The 21929-nt window shown below is 42.6% G+C and overlaps 1 protein-coding gene across 4 annotated transcripts in view; it reads right to left on the reverse strand.

Annotated features, from left to right (window-relative positions):
- The window catches only part of HECW1 (HECT, C2 and WW domain containing E3 ubiquitin protein ligase 1), a 171376-nt gene that overhangs the window by 57646 nt on the left and 91801 nt on the right, over nt 1-21929 (reverse strand). For 2 of the 4 annotated variants that reach the window (XM_010223776.2, XM_088520859.1), the window contains exons 6-10: nt 15401-15543; nt 13281-13381; nt 10727-12094; nt 7261-7362; nt 1983-2133 (exon numbers count right to left, since the gene is read on the reverse strand). In XM_010223776.2, coding sequence (XP_010222078.2) covers nt 1983-2133; nt 7261-7362; nt 10727-12094; nt 13281-13381; nt 15401-15543 — 1865 coding nt within the window. The remainder of the gene's footprint in view (nt 1-1982; nt 2134-7260; nt 7363-10726; nt 12095-13280; nt 13382-15400; nt 15544-21929) is intronic. The other 2 variants (XM_088520860.1, XM_088520861.1) reach the window with 2 other exon arrangements.

Raw genomic sequence — 21929 nt, forward strand, 5'->3', positions numbered from 1 at the left:
CTTAAGAAATGTTTCTATTCAACTACCCAAACTTAGGAACAATGGGAGACCTCTCTGTGTTGAAAAAAAAAGCATTTAAGTATTTTTTAATTTTAATTTCAGTGGCTCTTTAGCAGACAATACAGAATCATTATTTTTCCATCTGTCCCAAGAAGTCATGGCAGTCCCACATTTATTAATTTGTAAAATGTTTAGTCTCTATTTGGATTTAGGTGAGGAGGGCTATGCCATTACTGAACATCTTTGCTTCTCACTCTGTACCCACATATCTGAATACTAAAAATGTTGAGATATAGAAAGATGAATATATCAGCAGTCAATTGCCAAGACAAACAAGTGAAAAATGACGATATTCAAAAAAAAAAAAAAAGGAGGCAGCCTACATGAAAATAGGAATCAGGAGATCACAAAGGCAATGCCTTTGGTTTACTGATTAACTCATGTCTGCTAACAGAACGGTAGGTTCCTATGCAGACACTCACAAGCATTTATTACTGGTTGTGTTGGGCTTGCATGAGAGTTCAATGACCAAAGGAAAACAAAAAACGCAAAAAAAACAAAAAAATCCCCCCAAAAAATCCTAACCTCTGAACTACATCCACAAGAGAGCTTCCTGTGTCAGGTAACTTGCTTCAGTGGCAATCAAACTGTCTGAGTTTTGACAAGACCCAAATCTTTTGTAAAGACAAACTCTAAATGGCAGAGAAGAACCATGTAAATCCCTTCAAAGAGTGTACTAGAAATACCCACTTTTCTTTGCTTCTTTAATGTTAACATGGCAGCTTGACACATTCTGAGAAAAGCTATAACGGAAACAGTGAGCCGGTTCTTTCACCTCTACAATAAATAATATATGGTGCTGGGTTGAAATATCATCCAGAATAATGAATTTGGAGGGGGGGGTGAGGGGGAGAAAGAAAATCCTCAAGAGTGTGTTGATGTGTCAACTTACTGTGCACAAAAATCACTTCCAGAAGTGGCTTGCTCTCAGAAAAGTTACACAACTTTCTAGTCCATGTTACTCAGGACTCAGTTCTTCTTACAGAGGATGCAGTAACTTCCAAACTATTCTGCACCACAGAAAGAACACTTTGAAATTGTATCCTTCTCTTAGCTCCTGACCTTTCTTTTAATACAGAGACCCCTAAATTAGGTGGTATTTCACATACTGTGATTAGAATATAATTTCTGTCTTGCTTGGCTAGAAAAGAAAATGTATCATTACAGTAAGCAGGGAATAAAACAAACAAACAAACAAAAAACAAAACAAAAGCTTTCGCAAGTAGAAAAGGAGGATTTTGCCCAGCTGTTTACTTTTTCTCTTTTCTCCTCCTAAATGCCACCTGAAAAGCAAACACAAGTAGAAAATGATAAACAAATGTATGTGAGGAGCTGTCAAACTAAGTGGGAAATAAATGTAAAAGGTCTTTGAGATAGATTTGAACAAAGTCACAGATTTATCAAGCCCAGTGCAGCACCAAGCAGGTCTGTCTAGGTGTAGAAGGTTACATTCATATTAATTCAATATCCTGCCCTAGAAAAGCAGACAGGCCTTTCAGCAGGCCACATATGCCTAGATAATGCCACACTGATAAGGCTACACTATCCAGTAAAAATGAGTTCAGAGACCTCTGGAGATGCTGCACTGCAGTACTGGGGACTGACTCATGGATGCTGCTCCTAGAGCTGAATAGCAAAAAGACTTCATCCCGTCTCTTCTAGAGACATTTCCAAAAGCTTTTCCATAAACCTCTTGCTACTTGAAATGCTTTGCAACATGGCTCACCCAACGACCCTCCTCACACAGCCAAGTCAGGGCACAGCACGTTCGCAGCAGGCGGCAAGTGATCAACAGGCAGGCCAGGGAGAGGCAGGTTGGATGAGGAGGAAGAGTAAATCCTTAGGGAGCAGATGCTAGGAAGTAGACACCGGAGGGCAGGCAGGCCCTGGGGCTGTGAGGGGAAGGGGCCGCAGGTACTCACCGCCGGTTGAGCTGCTCCATTTGCTGTACGGATCCGGAGCGGCGGATGCCGTCCGGCGTGGCCGCCGTGGTGGGACGCTGCCACGTGGTGGTGCGGTTGACGTGGTCCACGTAGAAAACCCTGCCGTGGCTGTCGATGCGCGCCTCCCAGTCTAGGGGTGCAAAGAGAGGAGGGGGAGGCTTTCAGTGTGACGTCTTCCCCAAAGCCTGAGCGCTGGAAATACATATACGCACACACAGACATATACTCACACAGTGGGCATACGTACACAAGAGAGACAGATACTACCTATGTGTGTATGTAGATATCCTAATGTGTATATATTGATATACTAAGTGCATATCTACATATATGTATACGCAGTGTATTCATATACACATTACTTCACTCAAAGCACATAGGCAGTCTATAGAATTTATACCATAGACTATGAAAAATAAGTGACACTGGCTGTATTTTTAAAGGGCTGGATAATTTTATAATCAGTTATACCGGTTGGCTGGATTTATTGGAGGTCAGGGCAGCCATACAGAACAGGTCCTTAGCAGAGAAAGATTAAGTCTCAGCTAATGCTTCAAATCCCATGTTTTCTTTTCAGTTATGTTTCAGAAGAAACATATTTCATTTCTCTTCTATAAAGTGCCTCAGAAGAATACCGTATAGTAATTACAGGCTCCCCACCTAAAACTGATCACAGCTTGGCTGGTCGTGTTCTTAGAAATCTCTATAAATACAAGCAGATGATTGTCATAAATCTATTGCTTTAGTGAATGCCAACTAGATGGAGAATTTGCAGCATAATATTGAGTCTTCCATCATGACTGTCTCCTGTCAATGTTAGTCTAAGTTGTCCCATGAATGAAAATTAGAAAGTTCTGATGGATTGTGGAAAATGACATTTATAAGCATGAAAAGCATTGAAAATACTGATAAAAATCATCTGTAACAGGAAATTCAGAAGTGAATTAAAAAAAAAACCTAAGCCATACATTGAATTGCTTGAAATGGATGGCATGAAGTACTAAAAATTTAATTTGCTGTCTTCGTATTTCCACATGATCACCAGCTGATGACATATCTATCAAATATATGCACATACTTGCTACATATATTATATACAAACCACCACCCACATTCACACACAAATGCACATATAGTAGTAACCTTTGGGGACCCACACTCCCTCTTCTCCCCATATCCTTGCTACAGCTCTGTCCTCCTTAGTTTAGGTAGAGATGCATCTATTCCTTCTTCCATGGGTTTTACAACCAAATAAACTAGTTTTCATTTCTTTACCCTCTACCCTCTAAGAGTAGGATTGAAGTTGTGCCTCTCCCTGCTGTGTCTGGAAACCAGTTTGCAATTGCTAGTTCTCCTCTCCTGACCACTGGCCCTGCCTGAATTCAGTTCCCATGCCCGGCCTGGTCCCACCCAAGCGCTGGCTGTGGCTGTTTGCTCCTGCTACATTAATCACAGGAATCTGAAAACATGGACTTTGGGAGCCATTGGAGGAACCTTCTGTAAGACTAAAAGAGCAGGGAGCCACATACACATGCATCACTTCTTTAAAGCTGAAGGCAACCACCTCCGTATTTACAGGTGCAAAGCATACGCCCACACCACAGGTGTACACACAGAGCCACGCACACAGAGTCTCTCTCACTGTGAATATTACTATATAATCTTAAGGAGAGGGCTCCCTGCTACTCCCATGGGCTTTGGTTTCCCAAGGATGCTGTAGCTGTTTCGAGAACACGGCTCAAAGAAAACGATGCCTGAAACATAAGACAGTGAAAAAGGGCACAGCAAGTACAACAGATGCACGCTGAAGGAAGTCAGACTGACACCTTTGGACATGTGGGCCAGGCTGCGGGCCAGATCCCTGCTGAGCGTATTATCATGGGCAGCAGGCACACCGCCTCCGATGGAGAGTGGTCCTTCCACAATCACTGCAGCACCAGCAACACAGAAATAACCTTGGCCAGATCAAAGGTAACGGTTCATACCATAACATCACTAAGATCATCTTCATTTTCCTTATTGTTGTCTGGCAAGAACCAAATACTTGACTTCACACCACGCTGTAGTATCGTGCAACAGGTTGAGAATGTAATAAAGCTCAGTGGATAATTAGAGACTTGTAGGCAATTATTAGACTCACATTCTGGCCAGCCCACAGAAGATATCACTTGCTACTGGTCATATTGGTACTTACTGCTGGTCATATTGGTCTGTAGCCTGCTGATGGACATTCACTAAGAATAACACTACCCTATTACACAGTAAAACAAGTGCTTCTCATAATGCAACACTGACTTAAGAGTGTATCTCTAATTAAACGTAACTCAGAGCTCCTAAGCTTAACGCTTAGAAAGCTCGGAGTACTAAACCTGCGCAGAGCTTGGAGGTCATAGTGACAACAGCAGGTCCGGATGGTGCTGCATTACAATTTTTGGGACACTTTCTCTGCTGATGCATTGCTTATACAATGTGAAATTGTGGGCTGACACTTTCATTGTTGTTCTAAGATATTAGGAACTATGTGACACATGGCTTTTGGAGGACCTACTGCGGTTCTACATGGACACTGTTCCTTGCAACTGCACTTCTGAGCAGGTGATGAGTTATCACCTTCTTCTGGTCAACTGGGAAGGCTGTCAGGAGGTGGCAGGTGCTGATACTTCTGCTCTATCTGCTGCCAAACTGCTGCTGCACTTTCTGCCTCCCCACACGACAACTAGTAAGTCACGGAAGCCACTGAGGCTACGTACGACACCAGCTTTGCAGACAGATGGATGGATGCCTGCACAGAGGGATAAACAGGCTGACAGGTGAACTGACAGACAGGACTAATTCAGAGCATAAGGGATCTAGGAAGCAGCCAAATCTCCTCTACTTTTTTTTTCCATATTTTTTTCTTACTTTTTTTTCCTTAAGGCAAATAAGACTGTGACTACACATCCAGCCTCCACAGCAGGAGGACACTGGTCCCCTGGACACTGGCTGAGAATAGGACAATATGGGGTTTTGTCCTCCAGCGATCTCCTTCTATCAACCAATGTGTATTTCACAGCAGCCTCTCAAACTGTTCTGACTTATACCAGAAGATGCAATACTTTCTGGCAGGCCTATAATCCTGGAGGGGCAAAATAAACACGCCTGCTTTCCCTTTCCAAGCTCAGCCACACCTTCGTCACAGAGGCAGCTCTGAACAGGGCACGTGTATTTTTCTTGTATTCAGTGCTGTACTGTTTCCAGCAGTATTAGCAAATACATGCATAGTAAGAGGTGGCTATTAAGGCTGTCATGAGGCCATACCAACTGCAAATCTTCTGTCGATCTCAAATGTGCCTTAACTTTCAGACTGGTCATTACAGCATTCCTACATAAATAGTAAATCTGCTCTCCCATATGTTGCCAAATAAATTTGTCTGAAATTAAATTTCCTCCCTGGAATGAAATGTTGTGGAGTTATGACGAAACAAAGTTATTTGCAAGACTTATTTGAAAGAGAAGAAAAAACTATCCAGTGGGTTCTCTAGGACAGAGGTAAAGCCAGTCAATATTGGTAATATGTCGGTAATTAATAGTAAAGGGCAATCACCTCCAGACAGAAGCTAGTGCTCCATGTGTGACACAAGCCAGCTGATCATTTAATTTATGTTGAAAATATAAAATGTCTTTCTCTCACACAATTCAAAATTTATTTACCTGTGGATTAAGTGGGATTAAAGGCACTGAGATAGCACTACTGAATGACAGAAGAAGAAATATTTCTAGATATTTCTAAATATTTTTCATTTTGAAATTACTTTAAAAATTCATTGACAGTTTTGGGCAGTGCCTTCCTAGGTTATTAATTTTTCCCTCCCAAAAAGTTAACCTAGCACACTATATTCCTAAAAAATTCAATGTATTTAAGTCCATTGTTTCAATCTTTATTGCAAATGTTATAAGCAAGTGCTCAGACACAAATACGTATCACTTCACCATTGTATTACATACTTTGGATTTCATCTCCTTCATCTCCCTTCTCTGACAGCCTTTGTGGAAACCAGTGATAGAAATACTTGCCCTTTGAGGCTGATAATAAACCCAGCATTAGATTGGCAAGAGCAGAAAATAGGACACAGATTTACAGCATTTTTATTTTTTACCTCACCTGCTGTCAGTGTCCTCTCATTAAGTCATCTAATTGGGAACATGCCCTATGCACAAAGCGTTGAGGTAAGAGTGGGAAGAAGAGAAATATTTGCCTGTTACAGAGGTAACCGTTCCCATTTCATCATTCACTGGCCAGCCACAGTGGGACTCTAATACTGGGCTAAAGGCATCTGAATCATCTGCTGCTACTTGTGTAACTGACGCCAGCACCGAGGCTATTTGCAGTCTGGGGAATACTGACAGCATGGTTGGTAAAGGATGAATTATTTGTCAAGGGCAGCATGTGCAAAATAAGTGTGCTCCCTATTTGGACTTTAAAGAAAATAAAGTGCTTTGTTTATACACCTGGTTGGTTTTCTGAGGCACTGAATATTTTAGGGTTGTTAAATCATATGCTGAAGTTGAAGTGTGATCCTGAATGTTGCAGGGCAAGGAGTGCACTCTTCTGGGCAGTTCATGCTAATGCAAAAAGCAGGGTAATCCTCCAGGACCACACAAGGGAAAGGCTATGGAGCCAAGTGGAAACACCTCCAGCAACTGATACGGAGCTAAAAATCCCATACTATCAGCCTGCTAATCCACCACTTCTCTTAAAACCATTTCGTTTTCTTATTACTGTCAACTACAGACCCCATTACAGTCCATAATGAACATTGATTATCAGATCCAAAGTCAGTGCAAAAACACACAAAAAAAAGAAAAAAAAAAGAAAAAAAAGACTAAAAACCTGAAGACAAACTTTGTAGAGAAAAAAAGAGTACTGTGTCATTATAGCACCCAGAGACTTTTTTTATAGGGCTTCCAAATTACTTTACAGATACCCACTCATACCAGTCTTATAACAGTGACTGGTGACAAGAGTGTATTATTTACATTTCATGGTAGCTAAGGAGGAGCAACCAAGGCAGAAGGAGCGTATGGAGCTTGTCCAAAATAACATGACAACATTTGAAGTCAGGATCAAATACGGGAAACAAAAGGGCATACTGCTTGAGTTCTGGAGAATAAATATACAGGACAGACGGGGTCATTTAGAAAGACATACTGACCTCTACACTGTTTCAGTTAACAGGAAAGGTTGAGAAATATAATAAATTAAAAAACTAAAGCTTACTTGGTGGAAGAGGCTCATCGATAGTTGGGTAGTGATGATGGTCAGGCCTCAGGGAAGGAAGCTGGCTGACTGGCTGAGAATTATGGAGTAAAGGGCAATCACCTATGGACAAGATATTCAAGACATGCACAGTCATTCACGGTTTTCACAATGTGGTTTAAAAAATGTGCTACTGTAAAACAAGTGATTATTTTTCTAAAAAAGGTTAGAGTAGTGTTGTACTAGCAGCTCTGTTTTCTCCTTTTTCCAGGCTCTATTTTATAACTACTCATAAGTCAAAGAATCATTAAAATAACGCAGTCAAGGATCTTGTCTCGGGTTTCAGTCAATGCTAAACTATTATGGGCCAGATTCTGGACTCATTTACTCCAGAAACACAAGTGTAAGCGAGAGAAGAATCAGGCTTGATCTCTGAGAAGTACTGTGTAAGTACAATCAAGCTCAAGCTTCTGCAGAAATTGGTCAGGAACATGCAAAATCCATTCCAACTTTTTAGTCACCCCATCAGAGAATTGTGAGGCTAAAAGTTGCCTTTGAAGCTTTATCCACTTTTCAGAAAAGTTCTACAGATGAATAGATGTACAAGTGGGAAGATTTTGCAGTCCCTGTAGAGCAGAAGATCATCCCCTTCTATAATTATTTTCCAAAATTCAGCTCTCCATCTTGAGTGGAAGGAAAGAGAATGAGAGAAAGACCAGAAACAGGTAGGAGACAAGTGATAGCAGAGGAGGTTAAAATATAGTGAGACAGAGTCAGGACCTGAGATAAAGAAGGAAGACCTGAGATAGAGAAGTAGGAAAGAAGAAGAGGAGACACAAAATAGACAGGGTAGAGGAAGTTTTTAAACACCAATATTGCATATATGCCTCTGTATCCAAATATGAAATAATGGAATCTAAGCAAATTTGCAATCTGATGTTCTGTTGATGGGAATGAGTAATTTAAGATTCAGCCAAGGTTTACAGATTTCCTTAAGAAACTAAGAAGTTTATTGTAAGGATGAAAAACTACTCTTAATACTAGAATTAAGCATGAAAATGAGGAACCTGCAAGTTAAAACTCCACAGGTTTCATAATTCAGATCTCTTTCTGGTCTTCTTTAAAACCTTAGAAATCAGGATTATTTATCCTATTAATGGATGTATTTTCATGTTGTATGATAACAGTTGTTCACTACAACCTCCAGCTCCATATGAGCCTGTGTTATAGAGATACAGTCTAAGTTACATAAATATAACATGTATATGCATCAAAAAGATGCAAATTAGGGGAAAAAATGTTTAACATTTCTGAAATCACCGGAATATTATACAAAGCTACTTTAAAACTCAGAAGAGCCAAAATGCAGCTGAGCCGAACTCACTATATGCTGGCTGGTTTAGCTATCTTTAATGCTAGGATCTTAACATGCTAAGAATAAGCATTCTATAAAAACAACATCTAGCTATCAAATTGTAAAATAGATACCTAAAATGCGTATTTGTTTTTCCCTTGCGAATAGCTAGAGGACAGAAGCCAATTTAAGTACAACTGTAAAATAACTCACACTATCCAGAAGTGAGAAGAATCACTTGCATAAGAATCCTCCCTCTTCTCAGTGTTCTGATGATATCATTTGGCCTCCTAATTGTCTTCATTAAACTACTTAAACTACTACAAACTACTTCATTAAACTACATCTAACAGTCATGGGTGCTGCATGTTTTCAACAGACAGCAAAATTACACATTATTAGTCAATGCCAGAAGTCCATCTTCGATATGTGCTACCGAGGTGGTATAGCACCAACTACCACATCATCTATCTACGTTTCTTTACTTACCTCACCATAATTGACTCTTCCCTAGTCAAGATAGTTACGCCAAGTCAGCAGCAGCATGGTAGTACCAGTCACCTGAAGCAGATGGAGGTGACCTCATCTACCGTACGTGTAATATCCACCAAACCACGAAACACCATGCACGTTTACTGCTGCTCTTCGCACATTCCCTCTTGGCTAATCCAAGCAAAGCATTGCAGTGTCCTTTACGCAGGTTCAAGGGAGAAAACCCCAAGATGCACAGAACTCGTATGCAGTGCACACCCACCCTCCAAATCCCCTCTCACGCACGCACACATTGCCGAAGAACCATCATACTTGTAAGCACAGGCCAAGCGCGCTCAGACACACGCACTCGGGCCCCCCACAGGCAAATATGCAAGCAGATTCACACGCAAAGACCCTCGCCTGCAGGAAGGAAGGCCCACCTCACTGTGGTTTCTCTGCCTCTGCGCAGTTCTGAGAATTTGATTCTTTAGGCTCAGTTCTGCTCTGCAGAGCAAGTAATTGTCTAGACCTCGCCATTTAGGAAGTCCTTATGCAGTCCAGTGTAAAGACAGCCTACAACCTTTCTGCCAGAGGTGGGGCCTGTGGCAGTAGGTGAGGGGAAATGCAGTGGGAATGGAGGAAGAAAAGGAGGAAAGCTGCTCTGGTTAGGGCTTCAAGTGACCCCCAAAAAAGTTATCCTGTTGGCGACATTTTAATTTGCTGTCACTCTGACAGGCAACAGATAGTTGAGATTTGGGAATGTGAAGACTACCTCCTGACCTTGCTGCACACTCCTTGTAGCTGAGGCCTTTACTTCTTCAGCCTGGCAAAGCACTAAACAGGCTGAAGAGGAGGTGAGTGACCAAACTGGATGCTCATGTAACTCCACTACGTACCGCGAGTTACTGTAAAGGTTTGAAGGGTTTGGGGGAAAAAACAGTACCTAAACTGCGCAGACAAACAATAATGATCTTAATTATATCTCTAGGGAAAGTGGAGGAGAGAAGGACTTCATTTGATATAGATACATTTGCCAAGCATCCAAAAAAAAAAAAAAATCTCTACCAGGGCGGCCTGTAGTTTGTCAAATCTGAGGTAGATCTGTTTACCCTTTAGAGAATTGGAGAAAAGAGGGTTTGTAAGAGGTAGCTGTTCCTTTCTAACTAGAAAACATTTGCATTTCTCCATGCTTATGACTGTGTACGGCCACCAACCACATACACATCCTGGCCCCAATCTTTAGCTAAAATGTATCATCATGTCTGCCCCTTCACAAGCACAAGTCAGGCCTCTCACTCACTACCAGAGACATGGCAGCACATTGGATATGTGAAATGGAACAGTCCCAAGAAATAAGGAATGGCTTGGTGGATGTGAGAATGCTGATCGGCCACACAACGCCTGGAACTAATCTCACATTCATAATGATGAATACATATCTACAGAAAACTGTATATAGAGATCCCCATTTATTTGGTTTTGCTGGTATTTTTAAGGACAGGCTCAATTATCCAACCTTCCCTGATTATCTGGTCCAGCTCCCAGGTCCCAAATTTGCATGAAATAAAGTGTGAGCTATCTGAAACCTCAATTATCTGATGCCTTCCGTGACATCCAGATAATTAGGGCTGCTCAGTGCATCGATTCTCAGGATCTAACCTTCTCTTCTGCTGCTTGGACCTGCTACTGGAGTGTCTAGACCCTCTGTGGCTCTTTGTGGATTCCCACCATGAGCTACTAGTTCATCTGGCCACTGGGAGGAGCCATCCACTTGCTCCCTGTCCAGCTCAGGGCTCTGTACTGAATCTGGCACTGACTCAAAAGCACTGTTCTCCTCTTCCTCATCATCCTGTGAGGAAAAGACGGTGCTTTCAGAAATCTTTGCACTGTCGACAGAGGAGAAGCGAGTATGGCTGGAGAAGCGGTTGTTACTGTCGTAGCAGGAGGTGCTGTAGCAAGAGGTGCTGTAACAGGAGGTGCTATAGCAGGAGGTGCTGTAGCACGAGGGGCTGTAGCACGACGTGTCACACGCCTCGCATTCGTTGTCCCCATTGGGCCTGGAGCTTGACTCGCTCTCGCTCCCTGTCCTGGGGTGCTCCCCATCCAACAGCCCTTCGTTTAAGTCAGCAAGCTGCTCGGCCGAAGTCCCGGGGGGCACTGTGCGCTGGCTGAAGTTCTCTTCAGCCTCGCTCTCCACGGGAGGCTCTGCTGCCACTGTCTCACTCTCGCTGACTGTGTCCTTCTCCAACGCCTCCTTGACCGTGGACTCCTCATCGTTTTCGCCATTGTTGGCACCGTCTTGCTCTTCTTCCCCATCGCTGCTCATCTGCGCTGAGGGCAGGCTGTGGAGCAGGTTGTGGATCCGTATGTAGTGTGTGCGAGGGGTCTCTGGCTCACCGCAAGCCGAAGCTATGACTGTCTCAAGTTCGGACACAGGCAGGGAGCAAGGCCTGTTTTTCCTCTTTGCTGTGGTCCTTAGCTGTAGCTTGTTGTCTTCCTCTTCCTGAGCTGAAGCCCCTTCTTCGTCCTGACTCTTCTCTAGATCCTTGCCAGCATGCACATCTGCACTCACCTCATCAATATCTAACGCTTCTATGCTGGTTAAGACTTCACCATCTCCCTGAGAACCAAAATCGACTTTATTATTTTCCCTAACTTCAGTCTCAAGAGGAGACATGCAAGCCAGCAGAGCCAGTTGCTCCGTGAGGTCCGTAGCACTCAAAGAAGGCAGCACTTCTCCTGGGTTCGATTCCAAGTGTTCAGGAACAGGCACTGCATCAACCTCCCCATCTCCTGCTAGCTCTTCATTTAAGCTGTTCTGGTAGCCTTCCCCAGGTGGTTTCATAGCCCCTGGGCTATCGATATTGTTCACACTGTATCCATTTAGCTGTTCTGGAGCTGTACTTTCTGAGGTCACTGTGTTGATGCATGGAGGCTCACCGAGGCTTTCCTCTGTGGGGTTGTTCACAGGGCTTTCCTGGAGGTCAGCTGGCTCAGGTTCTGCACTAATGGAGACCTCCTCATCATCTGTGTGAGACAGGAAAAGAAATTACTTACTCCTTTAACGTGAACTGTTGACTGAAGCAGGTACATAGTTGTACAGGCATCCACAGTAATCTGAGAAAATTAAAAGCATAAATTACAATGTGAAAGATTAACTAATCAACTATCAAGTTTTTTTTTTTTTTGCTAGGGAGTCTTTTTACAATAGGTTTAACCAAAATGCGGTTTAATTCCTCATAGTAACCGCATGCATCACCCTGTCCTCCTTGCAACACGACCTGAAGGTAACACTGTCCTGAGAGTCTTATGAGTTAACTGGCATGGGAAAGGAGATCACAGGAATAACAAGAAAACCTTCCACAAGGTTTTAATAACATTACTCCAGTCATGCTGAAGCTACCAGGATTCCACAACACATCTTCAGACATGACCCTTCTCTGTCTCACCTCCTCCCAGGTGACGGTCAACCTGGGTTCTTTCACCCCACTCACCCAACAGTCAAAGGACAGGAGAGACGTTTCCCAGCAAGGGGCTGGTCATATTTTCCAACTACTCATAGAAGTTTTGATTTCCAAAGTGCCCCTGAGAGGGCACTACCACAGAAAGGCAAAAGTCCCTTGGCAACACTTGCGATATTTTTCACATGAAAACCAAAGTTTACATTGACATCATGAGAGTGAATTCCTAGTAACTACAAGAGAACGCAAATCAAAAACAAACCAAAACAAACAGGCTGCAAGGAAGGAAGGAAGGAAGGAATTTTTTTTTCTTTTTACTCTTTTTCATTAAAAATAAACAAAATGAGAATATCTGCAATCATCTCTTCTATTAGATTCTCTGTTTCTCCTTTACAGAGTGCCTAGATGCAGAAGAATGCTCGTAATAGTTCTTTCAACACTTCTTTGGAAAAAATCATAGAGAAGCAGAGGGGAGCTTAGTTTTCTACTCTCTCCACTGTAACTCTCATAGCAGACCATCTGAAGCAACTGACAACCTGGTGATATGAGGCATCAGTAACTCTGAGAACTAAGAGGGATCAGAGAACAAACTGTGACTCACGATGCTTCCCGTGACAGGGCACTTTATGCATTTGGTCATGATTGTGCCTAATGTCCCAGAGCATCCAGAAATGAAGTCAAATTTCTGTGGAGAAAGGCATGCAAAGCAAAAAACAGACCTAGATAACTAATGGGTTAAACCCGAGAATTACCTGGATGGATGGAAGAAGTTATCTCAAACCGGAACTGGAGCTGGCCACTGACGTGATCTGTAGGAAGCCTGCGACCCAGAGTGTAGCTTACAACTCTGTCCCTGAAAGAAAACAGATCTCGTCATGACAGACTATAACCTACCCAGTGTCTGCTGCGCATAGATAAAGCTGCTGAATCCTACAAAAATATAGATAGTAACAATTTTCAAAGGCTATTCAAACCAACCATGAGGGCATGTTGACTTGCATACGAGAGAACGAATGGCAGAGAAGGAGAGGACAATGTCTTCAATTACAATGGAGCAGCTGAGTCAGTGAGGAAGACAGGCTGTTGCGATACACACGCACGTATGTATAGAGAGGGTTACGGTGGGCATGGAACTTCTGCAGTATGGATATGAAAATACCAATATGGGAAGGCAACAAGTCCCACTGCAGCTACTGTACGACTTTAATTCCCTGCTGATCTGACCATATCTGCCCCTCTGCAGAACCTTGCATTTCTGTATTTCCTTCCCTTCACCTTCTGTACAAAATTCAAGCTTTCCTGTTCTTGCTTTCAAAAGCCTGAACAGGTCAGCTCCCACTTACCATCTTCTCTGTTCAAACTGCTTGCATGTCTACTCTTCATCTTTTTTCTACCCCTCTTACCTCTATGAAGCTGAAATATCAGGAGAACACCTTCCTGACAAGGTTGATCAATGACTCCATTCTGTCCTTGGGCAGGTCCCTCCCTTTGCCACACTTCATCCACCCCTCAGAACAGAATGAAACTATAGAAGAGATTAACTTCCCAGCTGCTCCAAGTGAGGCTGAATCAATGTTTGTAAAACATTTTTTGAGTGTAGAGAGTTCACTAAATAGTAATATTTATACAGTTTTTGAAGAAACATAGTTCACTTTCAGTTGGGCCCACTGTATTTGCTAGGGTAGCTTTGCATGCATTGAAAACTCACATAAATGAGGCAATCTCAAGATTTCTGAACTATCTTTCTGAACCTGTGTGTATGGACTCCCTCGTAATTTATAAGCCACTAAGGTATTAAAACTAAGCCAGATCTAGGTGCAGGCTCGAGGCACTGCTTTGAGGAATGTCCTTCGAAAGACAGTGTTTAGCAACAAGAAAGTAAAATTAGAAGATATAATCAGAAGGGATTCCCTCACATTAAAGGAAGCCAGTGATACCAGTTATGGGGCTGTACCTTGCCCAAGCTGTTCTTTTCCATCTGCTTTCAGAAAAGCCACTCTACCTCCCCTACTTGAGAAACAGGGAGATGATAGTTTAGTCACTTCTGGTAGCTTCAGCTGTCAAAATCACAGCCAATTTCTGAACCAGCTGCTAAAAACACCACCAACAAGCTCGGCTTCCTGCTGCTCTGCTGAATTGAGATCCAGTTTTCAGAAATGCTTTCTTGGGAACTGCATTGGCCATGCTCTCCTTAGTAGATGGCTTATTCTCTCCTTACTTTTCAAGGTCTAAACCTTACAGTTGGAAGGCACCTTTTGGCTTTCTCTACATGCTAGCTTCCCTCCTCAAATGGATTCGTGTCACCTTGGCAGCACACACCTTCCTAGGACATCCATACAAAGGGGAAGCAGGGCAGGGCAGCTGAGCTGTAGTGTACTGATTATTCCTTGACAGCAGGGAAGGGTTCGAAAAATTTAGTATTTTCACAGAGAATAGTATTTTCACTGTCCAGAAATTAAAAGAGAGAGAGAACAGATCTGGCATGATTTTAACCCATAGGTAATTTCCTGAAACATGAAAATAGCCTGTTGATAACATTGAAACATATTTGGTAATATTCAAATTGAAAATATTGCACTCTCCAGATTCGCGCCATGATACATACAGAACAATTTATTTCTTAATTGCCAGCTCTCACGTTTCAGAATGCACTGGATAACCTTACAGAGTGAATACACTGGCTGGCCCATAGTTCTATAAATCCTAATTAAGATCACCAACACCATGCTTGATGCCACTCTCAGTTTAATAATTTTTGCTCAACAACATCCTCATATCATTATAATTATATACCACTAAAGGCTTCAACCGCTGAGACTAAATGGCAGCATCCTCCACACACAACGTAAGGCAGCAGGAGCACTGAATTTACCCTATGGCATGTCTCTCCAAGAGGCGCTGAACCGGCATGGAAAGTTTTCCGAGGAAGCGCTTGATGATCGGTCGGCTCTTTGCAAATTTGTCCTTTACTTCTATCTCCAGGACATCAGTGGGCAGGGAGACAAAGCTGAACTGCTGTAATAGAGGAAAACACAGCACATGAAGGTGGTGCCTGGGCCGCAACAGTCATCTGTTGCCAGCACCTGAGTGACTCTCTCGCTCCTTCTCCGAACACAAGCAGGCCTTGGCACCCAAGGCAAGGGCCTGAAAAACGAAAAGGACCTGGCCTCAAAACAGGCAAATTAAAGCACCCACAGAAATCATGTAATGCCGCAGCCCCAGTCTTGGGGTGTCCCTCTGGATATCTAACACCTAACAGCTGAGACTATTGATCGAAACATACTTGGCCAGATACTGATGATTAAAAAAAAAATCTAGTAACTATAATTGCCTTAGAGAAAATAGTTGCAGGGAAGTACAACTGAACTAGCAGACCGGAGAGATGTTTAGTTGGCAATTCCCTCCAAGTGAAATTAGGGGGAGTTTTTCATCTGTAGGAGACTGTAAGACTGTATAATCTCCAAAACTCTGCTTTAGTAAGCATCCCAAAATAATGGTAACAGCTTGCCCATATATTATTTTTCACACGCTTTTGACTCTGATTAATGGTGACGAATTCATCACCTAAACCCTACAGCACTCACTTTATCTGAAGAACAGGGACAGGGGCATCATAGCATGTCCCAGCTCTGAGCTGGCAGGCCAGCTGCTAGACATGCCTGATGAGGCCCCCAGTACCACTTCTGATTTCTGCTTTGGCAGCATTTTGTGCAGAGGCTCCTCTGTACCAGGAATTTCAGTGAAGATATCAACTCTTTGGCCATGGAAGTCAGTCAGAGGTACCACTATCCTTTTATTATTGCGAGTGACTGACAAAGTCTGCCTGGAGAAAAGTGAGGCTCTGGTGCCTGGCTGTGACTTGCAGCGCTGCCAGAAGGCCTGGGTCACCTAAAACAGCCATCGCGGGTACATCAACGGTTACTGCAGTCATTTTGCAAAACAGAGAGACAAGTTAGCGGAGATAGTGGAATCGATGCCAAAAGAACCACCATCCTCAAAAGCCCCTATTAAGAATGTAGGTGTTTTTGTGTAAACAATCCAATACCTACTCAAAGCAGCAAGCAAGGATTTTTTTTTTAGTAACCAGAACTAATTTTTTTTACACATGCTCTGTAAGCACATGTCTTTGGGCTGTTTATTTTTATTTACTGCAAGCTAAGAGCAAAGAACACTTCCTTCAACCAGTCAGGAATTATTTGTGCCCTGTATTTGACTGGCAATTTATGACCCTTCATTAGCCTCAGCTATTGAGAAGTGTGGCTCTAGGGAGGCAAGGGGCACACGGCCCATGATTTGTAAATAAAAGATCTTGAAACTTCTGCCTCTCTTGCTCAAACCTGCCCCTGCCCCATTTAAAAAGGCAAAAGCCTGAAAACACTGTTCATGTGGATCAACCTCCCAGCCTGGTCTGCAGCCTGACCCCACAGAGAGCTAAACCAGAAGGGAAGCCACGGCACAGGCAACTGCAAACAGTGACACAGGGTGAGATAGGAATGGGAACACCTACAACAGGTATCGCCATTGAGATTGCCACCGAGCACACCAAAACACGTAACCACCACCTCAGCCATCTCTTTGTGTTTGTAAATAATGTTTCAATAAGCTTTTGAAGAATGTATACATGCAAACCTGAGGTAGAAAAAGGCGGAGTGATATTTCAGGTTTAAGCACCAAGTCATCCATGTGTAGGGCCTCCAAGCACAGGAGCACTAGAGCACTTGGAGATTACACCTCCCACCACTGCAGACCAAAGCTCTACTTAGGACCAATAGCAAAAAGCCAATATTCCTGGCTAACTTGGACTTGCCTGCTCCTAGACTGGCTAAATCCAATACAGCCCAGGAGCCGCTGGTACAGGGCACTGAATCCTTTTTCCAAGCAGATCTGCTATTATTAGGATGTCATCAGTCAGAAATCGACATTTTTAATACGGTGTGTCTGTAGTGGGATAACTGTATGTCTGCTGTTTGCCTACGTCTGAAAGGTCAGTACAAAACTAGAAGACTTCTATAGTAAGTGAATCTTGAGATGCATCAAATAATTTTTAGCTTTTCCATTGCCAAAGACCATATTCTCAACAGACTAATGATCTGGATTACTGAGGCCTGGAGTTAAGCCTTAAATTGTTTGCTCTACTGAATCAAGACCTTATTTTCAGAAATGCTAAGACCAAACACTTCAAGTGAAAGTACCATGAGATGAGTAGCATGGGATACGCTACTACTGAGGCCCTGAAAAATGTAAATAATTAAATACAATTAAAGTAATAGTTAAAGTGTTACTTTCTTCTCATTTTCTACATCTTCTGCAACAGACTGCCAAAGAAGCTAAACCACACTAAGGGGAAAACATTAATTTCCCATTTGTATTAGAAACTGCCTTATAAAAATACTTTGTGCAATTGTTAGTAGTATTTTACCTGTTGAGAGATACTGACATTACAGAAGTACATATATAAGCACCTGAGAGGAGATTCTTGATGCATGGGGGAAGATGTGTCGGTATCAACCTAGGGAAACAGCTCTGTTTCCCAGTACAGACGGGTCTCTCAGATCCAGAAAGATACCCCAGAAAACCAAACTGTGTTCTATCACCTACTAGCCCTGCTGCATGTCTGTTTATGCAAGACTGCCCTGTGACCAGATTCCTGGTCCATGATCACAGATCTCAAATGCTACTACTAGCAGCACATTTTGATGTAGCATATTCTTAAGCAAAGAATAAGTAGCATAAGTAGCATATTCTTAGCAAAATTATGCCTTTAAGACCTGAAGCATCCTGTATAGCAGAACTCAAAGGATTTGCCATTTGGAAACTACTGCAGTTTGAGACCAGAACTGAAGTCAGTGAAATGGGTGTGGAGACAGTTCGTAAAATACTATTAATGCTATGCGACTCATTTTTCCATTATCTAAGCATTTGCTGATCCTGTTATTCCCACCCAGTTTAGTTCTTGATGGACAGGATTTTTCAAAGGCAATCCCTTACTGAGGATGCCTAAGGTTTAGGCCTTACCACCTGACAAGCCATAAGGAATTCTTGCTTACAAAAATGCTGGGCACTTGCCTTGTGAAAAATGAACCCTACCAAACACGTAGGTTTGAGAACTCGGAAATCATTTCCAAAACTCACATCATTTTTGAAAACATGTAGGTTCTTGTGATATTTAAAGATAGCACTACCTTCTTTGACTGTGGAAGCTGATCGCTATCAAGCCCTAATTTCTCTCTTTCTTCCCTTCTTTACTGTTCTAACAAGTGCCAGCCCCTTTGCCTTGGCCACGAAGCACTGGCTGCATTTCCACTGTTGAAGGCTTGGCGTTTAACATCTCATCCATCTGCAACAGAAAGGACCTCGAATTTCATGGTCTTCTCTGACATAACTAACGTGACTGGGCAGCAATGTAATACTGCTGTACTAAATGATGCTTTGCTCCTTGCCTAATATTTGCTAACTAACTGTCACACAGCAACAGCCAGATCGTACACTGGTGGATGAACTTCAGCATAAACTTCCTCTCCCCAAGTTTGAAAAAAAGACTCTGCTTATGAATTCGGCAGTACCCTTGGGCTCACACTGAGTGATGTTGTGATGAATAATTCATCCCAAGGAGGGCTGAGAAAAAGGGGCTATGTGATCACAATCTGAAGTAAAAACGTACTCTCCTCTAGATGAGGGAAGCTAATGCTGTTTTATATGTGTCCACACGGACAACATCAGCTGGAAGGGAGGCATTTTTAGAGCAAGTCTGCTTCCATTTTGTTGATGTTATTGCCACGTCTTTTACTGCAAGTCTTATATTATTTGGAATCCCAATAGATTTTTATGAGCATCATTCCTTGCAGACAGATTCCTGTATGGTTTGCAGCTGGTATTGGCTACCTTCCATTTTCTTTCCCTACCTAAGAGAGCAACATGTAAGCTGTATATTTTCACGACAGCCATGGCTCATTTCCTGTGGCTTTGTTGATTTTTTTTTCCCTTTCCTGTTTTTGGCAGCACAACAGCTGCATCTGCATTACTGCATAAGAAAACTGTAAGGTGCAGGCTGTAGCTGCACTGTCAGTTCCAGTTGCAGGACAAGCTGCCAGGTGGGTCTTGGGCACCCCTCCGCAGGCCCTGGGCTTGCAGTGCCCCTTGTGGCTCACTCACCTGCCACCTGAGCGCTCGGCCTCCTTTGTTGGCATTTGCTGTCCCCGTTGTCCCCCCATGGCCATCTCGAGAGACTACTGCTGAGCTAACAGTGTAGCTAGGGACCTTCCTAGAGAGCCCTCAGTTTTAGGGACAGGTGAGATCTGTAAATGATCTCAAGTTCGAGGCCAGGCTACCTACAGAAGCATTAGAGAGCAGGTTCATGAGTGACTGGTCTTTGGGCCACTTTTGTGGCTCTCAGTCTCAAGACCAACAAGTCAACAGACATTTTTCTATCAATCAATCAGCTACAAAAAGAATCCTGGAAGATCCTCTTTCCCACTCAAATTCAGAACCAGCAGATACTGAATTGTTTAATGCATTTGAAACAAGCTCTGGTTTGAAGCAGATGGAAGCAAAGGGGAGAAAAAACATTTATGTGGATATAGGTTTTACAACAGTCCCACAGGAGAGCAGAAAATAGCATCTTGCAGGGGCAGGTTTACCCAATGTAAACACGCAGCTCTGAAATCCTCATGGTATCTATATCAGATCTGTATTACCCCATACAACCCTTACTACAAATATGTCTTCTGCCAACCACCAGTATTCAAAGAGTCTCAACCAAGAAAAAAAAAATCTTCATTTTCAAATAGATATTTCTGCTCAGAGCTGCTAGCTAAGGGGCTGTAGCAAAGGCAGATGAGGAAGGCCTGTCTCTCTCATAAGAAGTGGAGCCACATTGGATACTTGTGTTTTCACCACTAGCTCCAGACAGGTCCAGTGCAGGTGACTAGAAATAGGTTATGGACATGACACTCACCCGTCAGAAGAGATGTTTCTATCCAAAAGGCTCTACACACAGGTTAAGAAAATCAGCTTAAGCTGGCGTTTTGTCAAAACGTCTGTTGTGAACTGCCTCTGTCTCAAGCAGCCCCTGTTTAGGTTCTTGTGAATAAAAGGAAGAACCTGCTCTTGCTTCCGTTGCAATGTTGCTGGGAGTGGAGTTACACAGTAACTGCTGGGAACCTACCAAAGCAGCCTGCGTACCAAACATAAACAAGCACCTCCCTTCATGTGTTCTTTCTCTCCTGGCAACTCTGAGCCGCAGCACTATTTCAGCTTTTCCAAAGCAAAAGAAACTTTTTACAGACTTTTTTTTTTCTGTTTTGCCCCCAAGCAGGACACTGTCTTATACACCCGTGAAAATTCTTTTCATCTCCATCAAAGATGTGTCCTATACACCTAGGCAATTCGACTATTCTGTGACAAATATTTTCATTAAGATTAGAAGACTCCAAATGAGGTCAAGACATCTTACTGGAACACAGCAGATGATACAAAGACTAAAAAGAACTTTTCTTCCTGGTAATATTTATCAAATACCCTTCCCTTGCTGTAATACCTTATGATTGCCTTACTTTACAGGACTGTCTATCTAGGAAGGCTCAGAACATTTTTTAAAAATGTTTTCATACATGAAAAGGATGAATACTATCTATTGGCTTGGTGGGTTTTGCTGTAATGCGAAATAAGTATTTGTGGAGGGTCTAGTATAAAAATTCTACTATCTATATCTTTAGGGGACTCCATGGATTTTGAAATAGCAGAAATCTTTTGTTTTTCTTTCTGCAAGAGTAGAGGCCCGATGAGACTCCAAATTTTACCAAGGTCTTCGCAAAAGTAAAGTTCCCTGAATTACAACAGCTAGTGCAAACTCTGCAAGCCTGGTCAAGAAATTAATGGCAACCCAAAGACAGTAAAGTTTACACTGAAACTAACTGTAAAAGGGTGTACTCAAGTTTACATGGATAGGCTTTTTCCACAGTCAAAGAACGAAGTAAAAATAACATTTCTGGCAGTTTTTGGAAAAGTTACATCAGAACATAAGCATTAAAAAGACTTGGGCTCTCCAGCTGTCCAGGGGACAACCCAGCTTAGGAAGGGCTGCATGGTGCGGCCTTTCTGTGGCTGTGGTCAGATTCAATCTATCTGCTCTCTTTGTACTGCACTCCCAACATACTCAAAGAAATCCAGGCATTTCAGCATAAATGAAAACCTGTCTGTAAAAAAACCAGCTCTAGCTTCAAGGCTAAAGCACCGCTCAAGAAAAAGGCTTTGTCTAATTACTGAATATGTATTTATTTGCATAACAGCTGACAGCACAGGAGAAGGAGGGTCCACAAAAAAAAAAAAAAAAAAAAAAAGAAGAAGAAGAAGATGGCTCAAACTTCATGCTTTCATTAGATTTCTTAAAGAAATTCATGTAA

Source organism: Tinamus guttatus, unplaced genomic scaffold (genome assembly GCF_059628265.1).
Source record: "Tinamus guttatus ecotype Peru unplaced genomic scaffold, ASM5962826v1 Tinamus_guttatus_pri_ptg000104l, whole genome shotgun sequence".
Lineage (NCBI taxonomy): Eukaryota > Metazoa > Chordata > Aves > Tinamiformes > Tinamidae > Tinamus > Tinamus guttatus.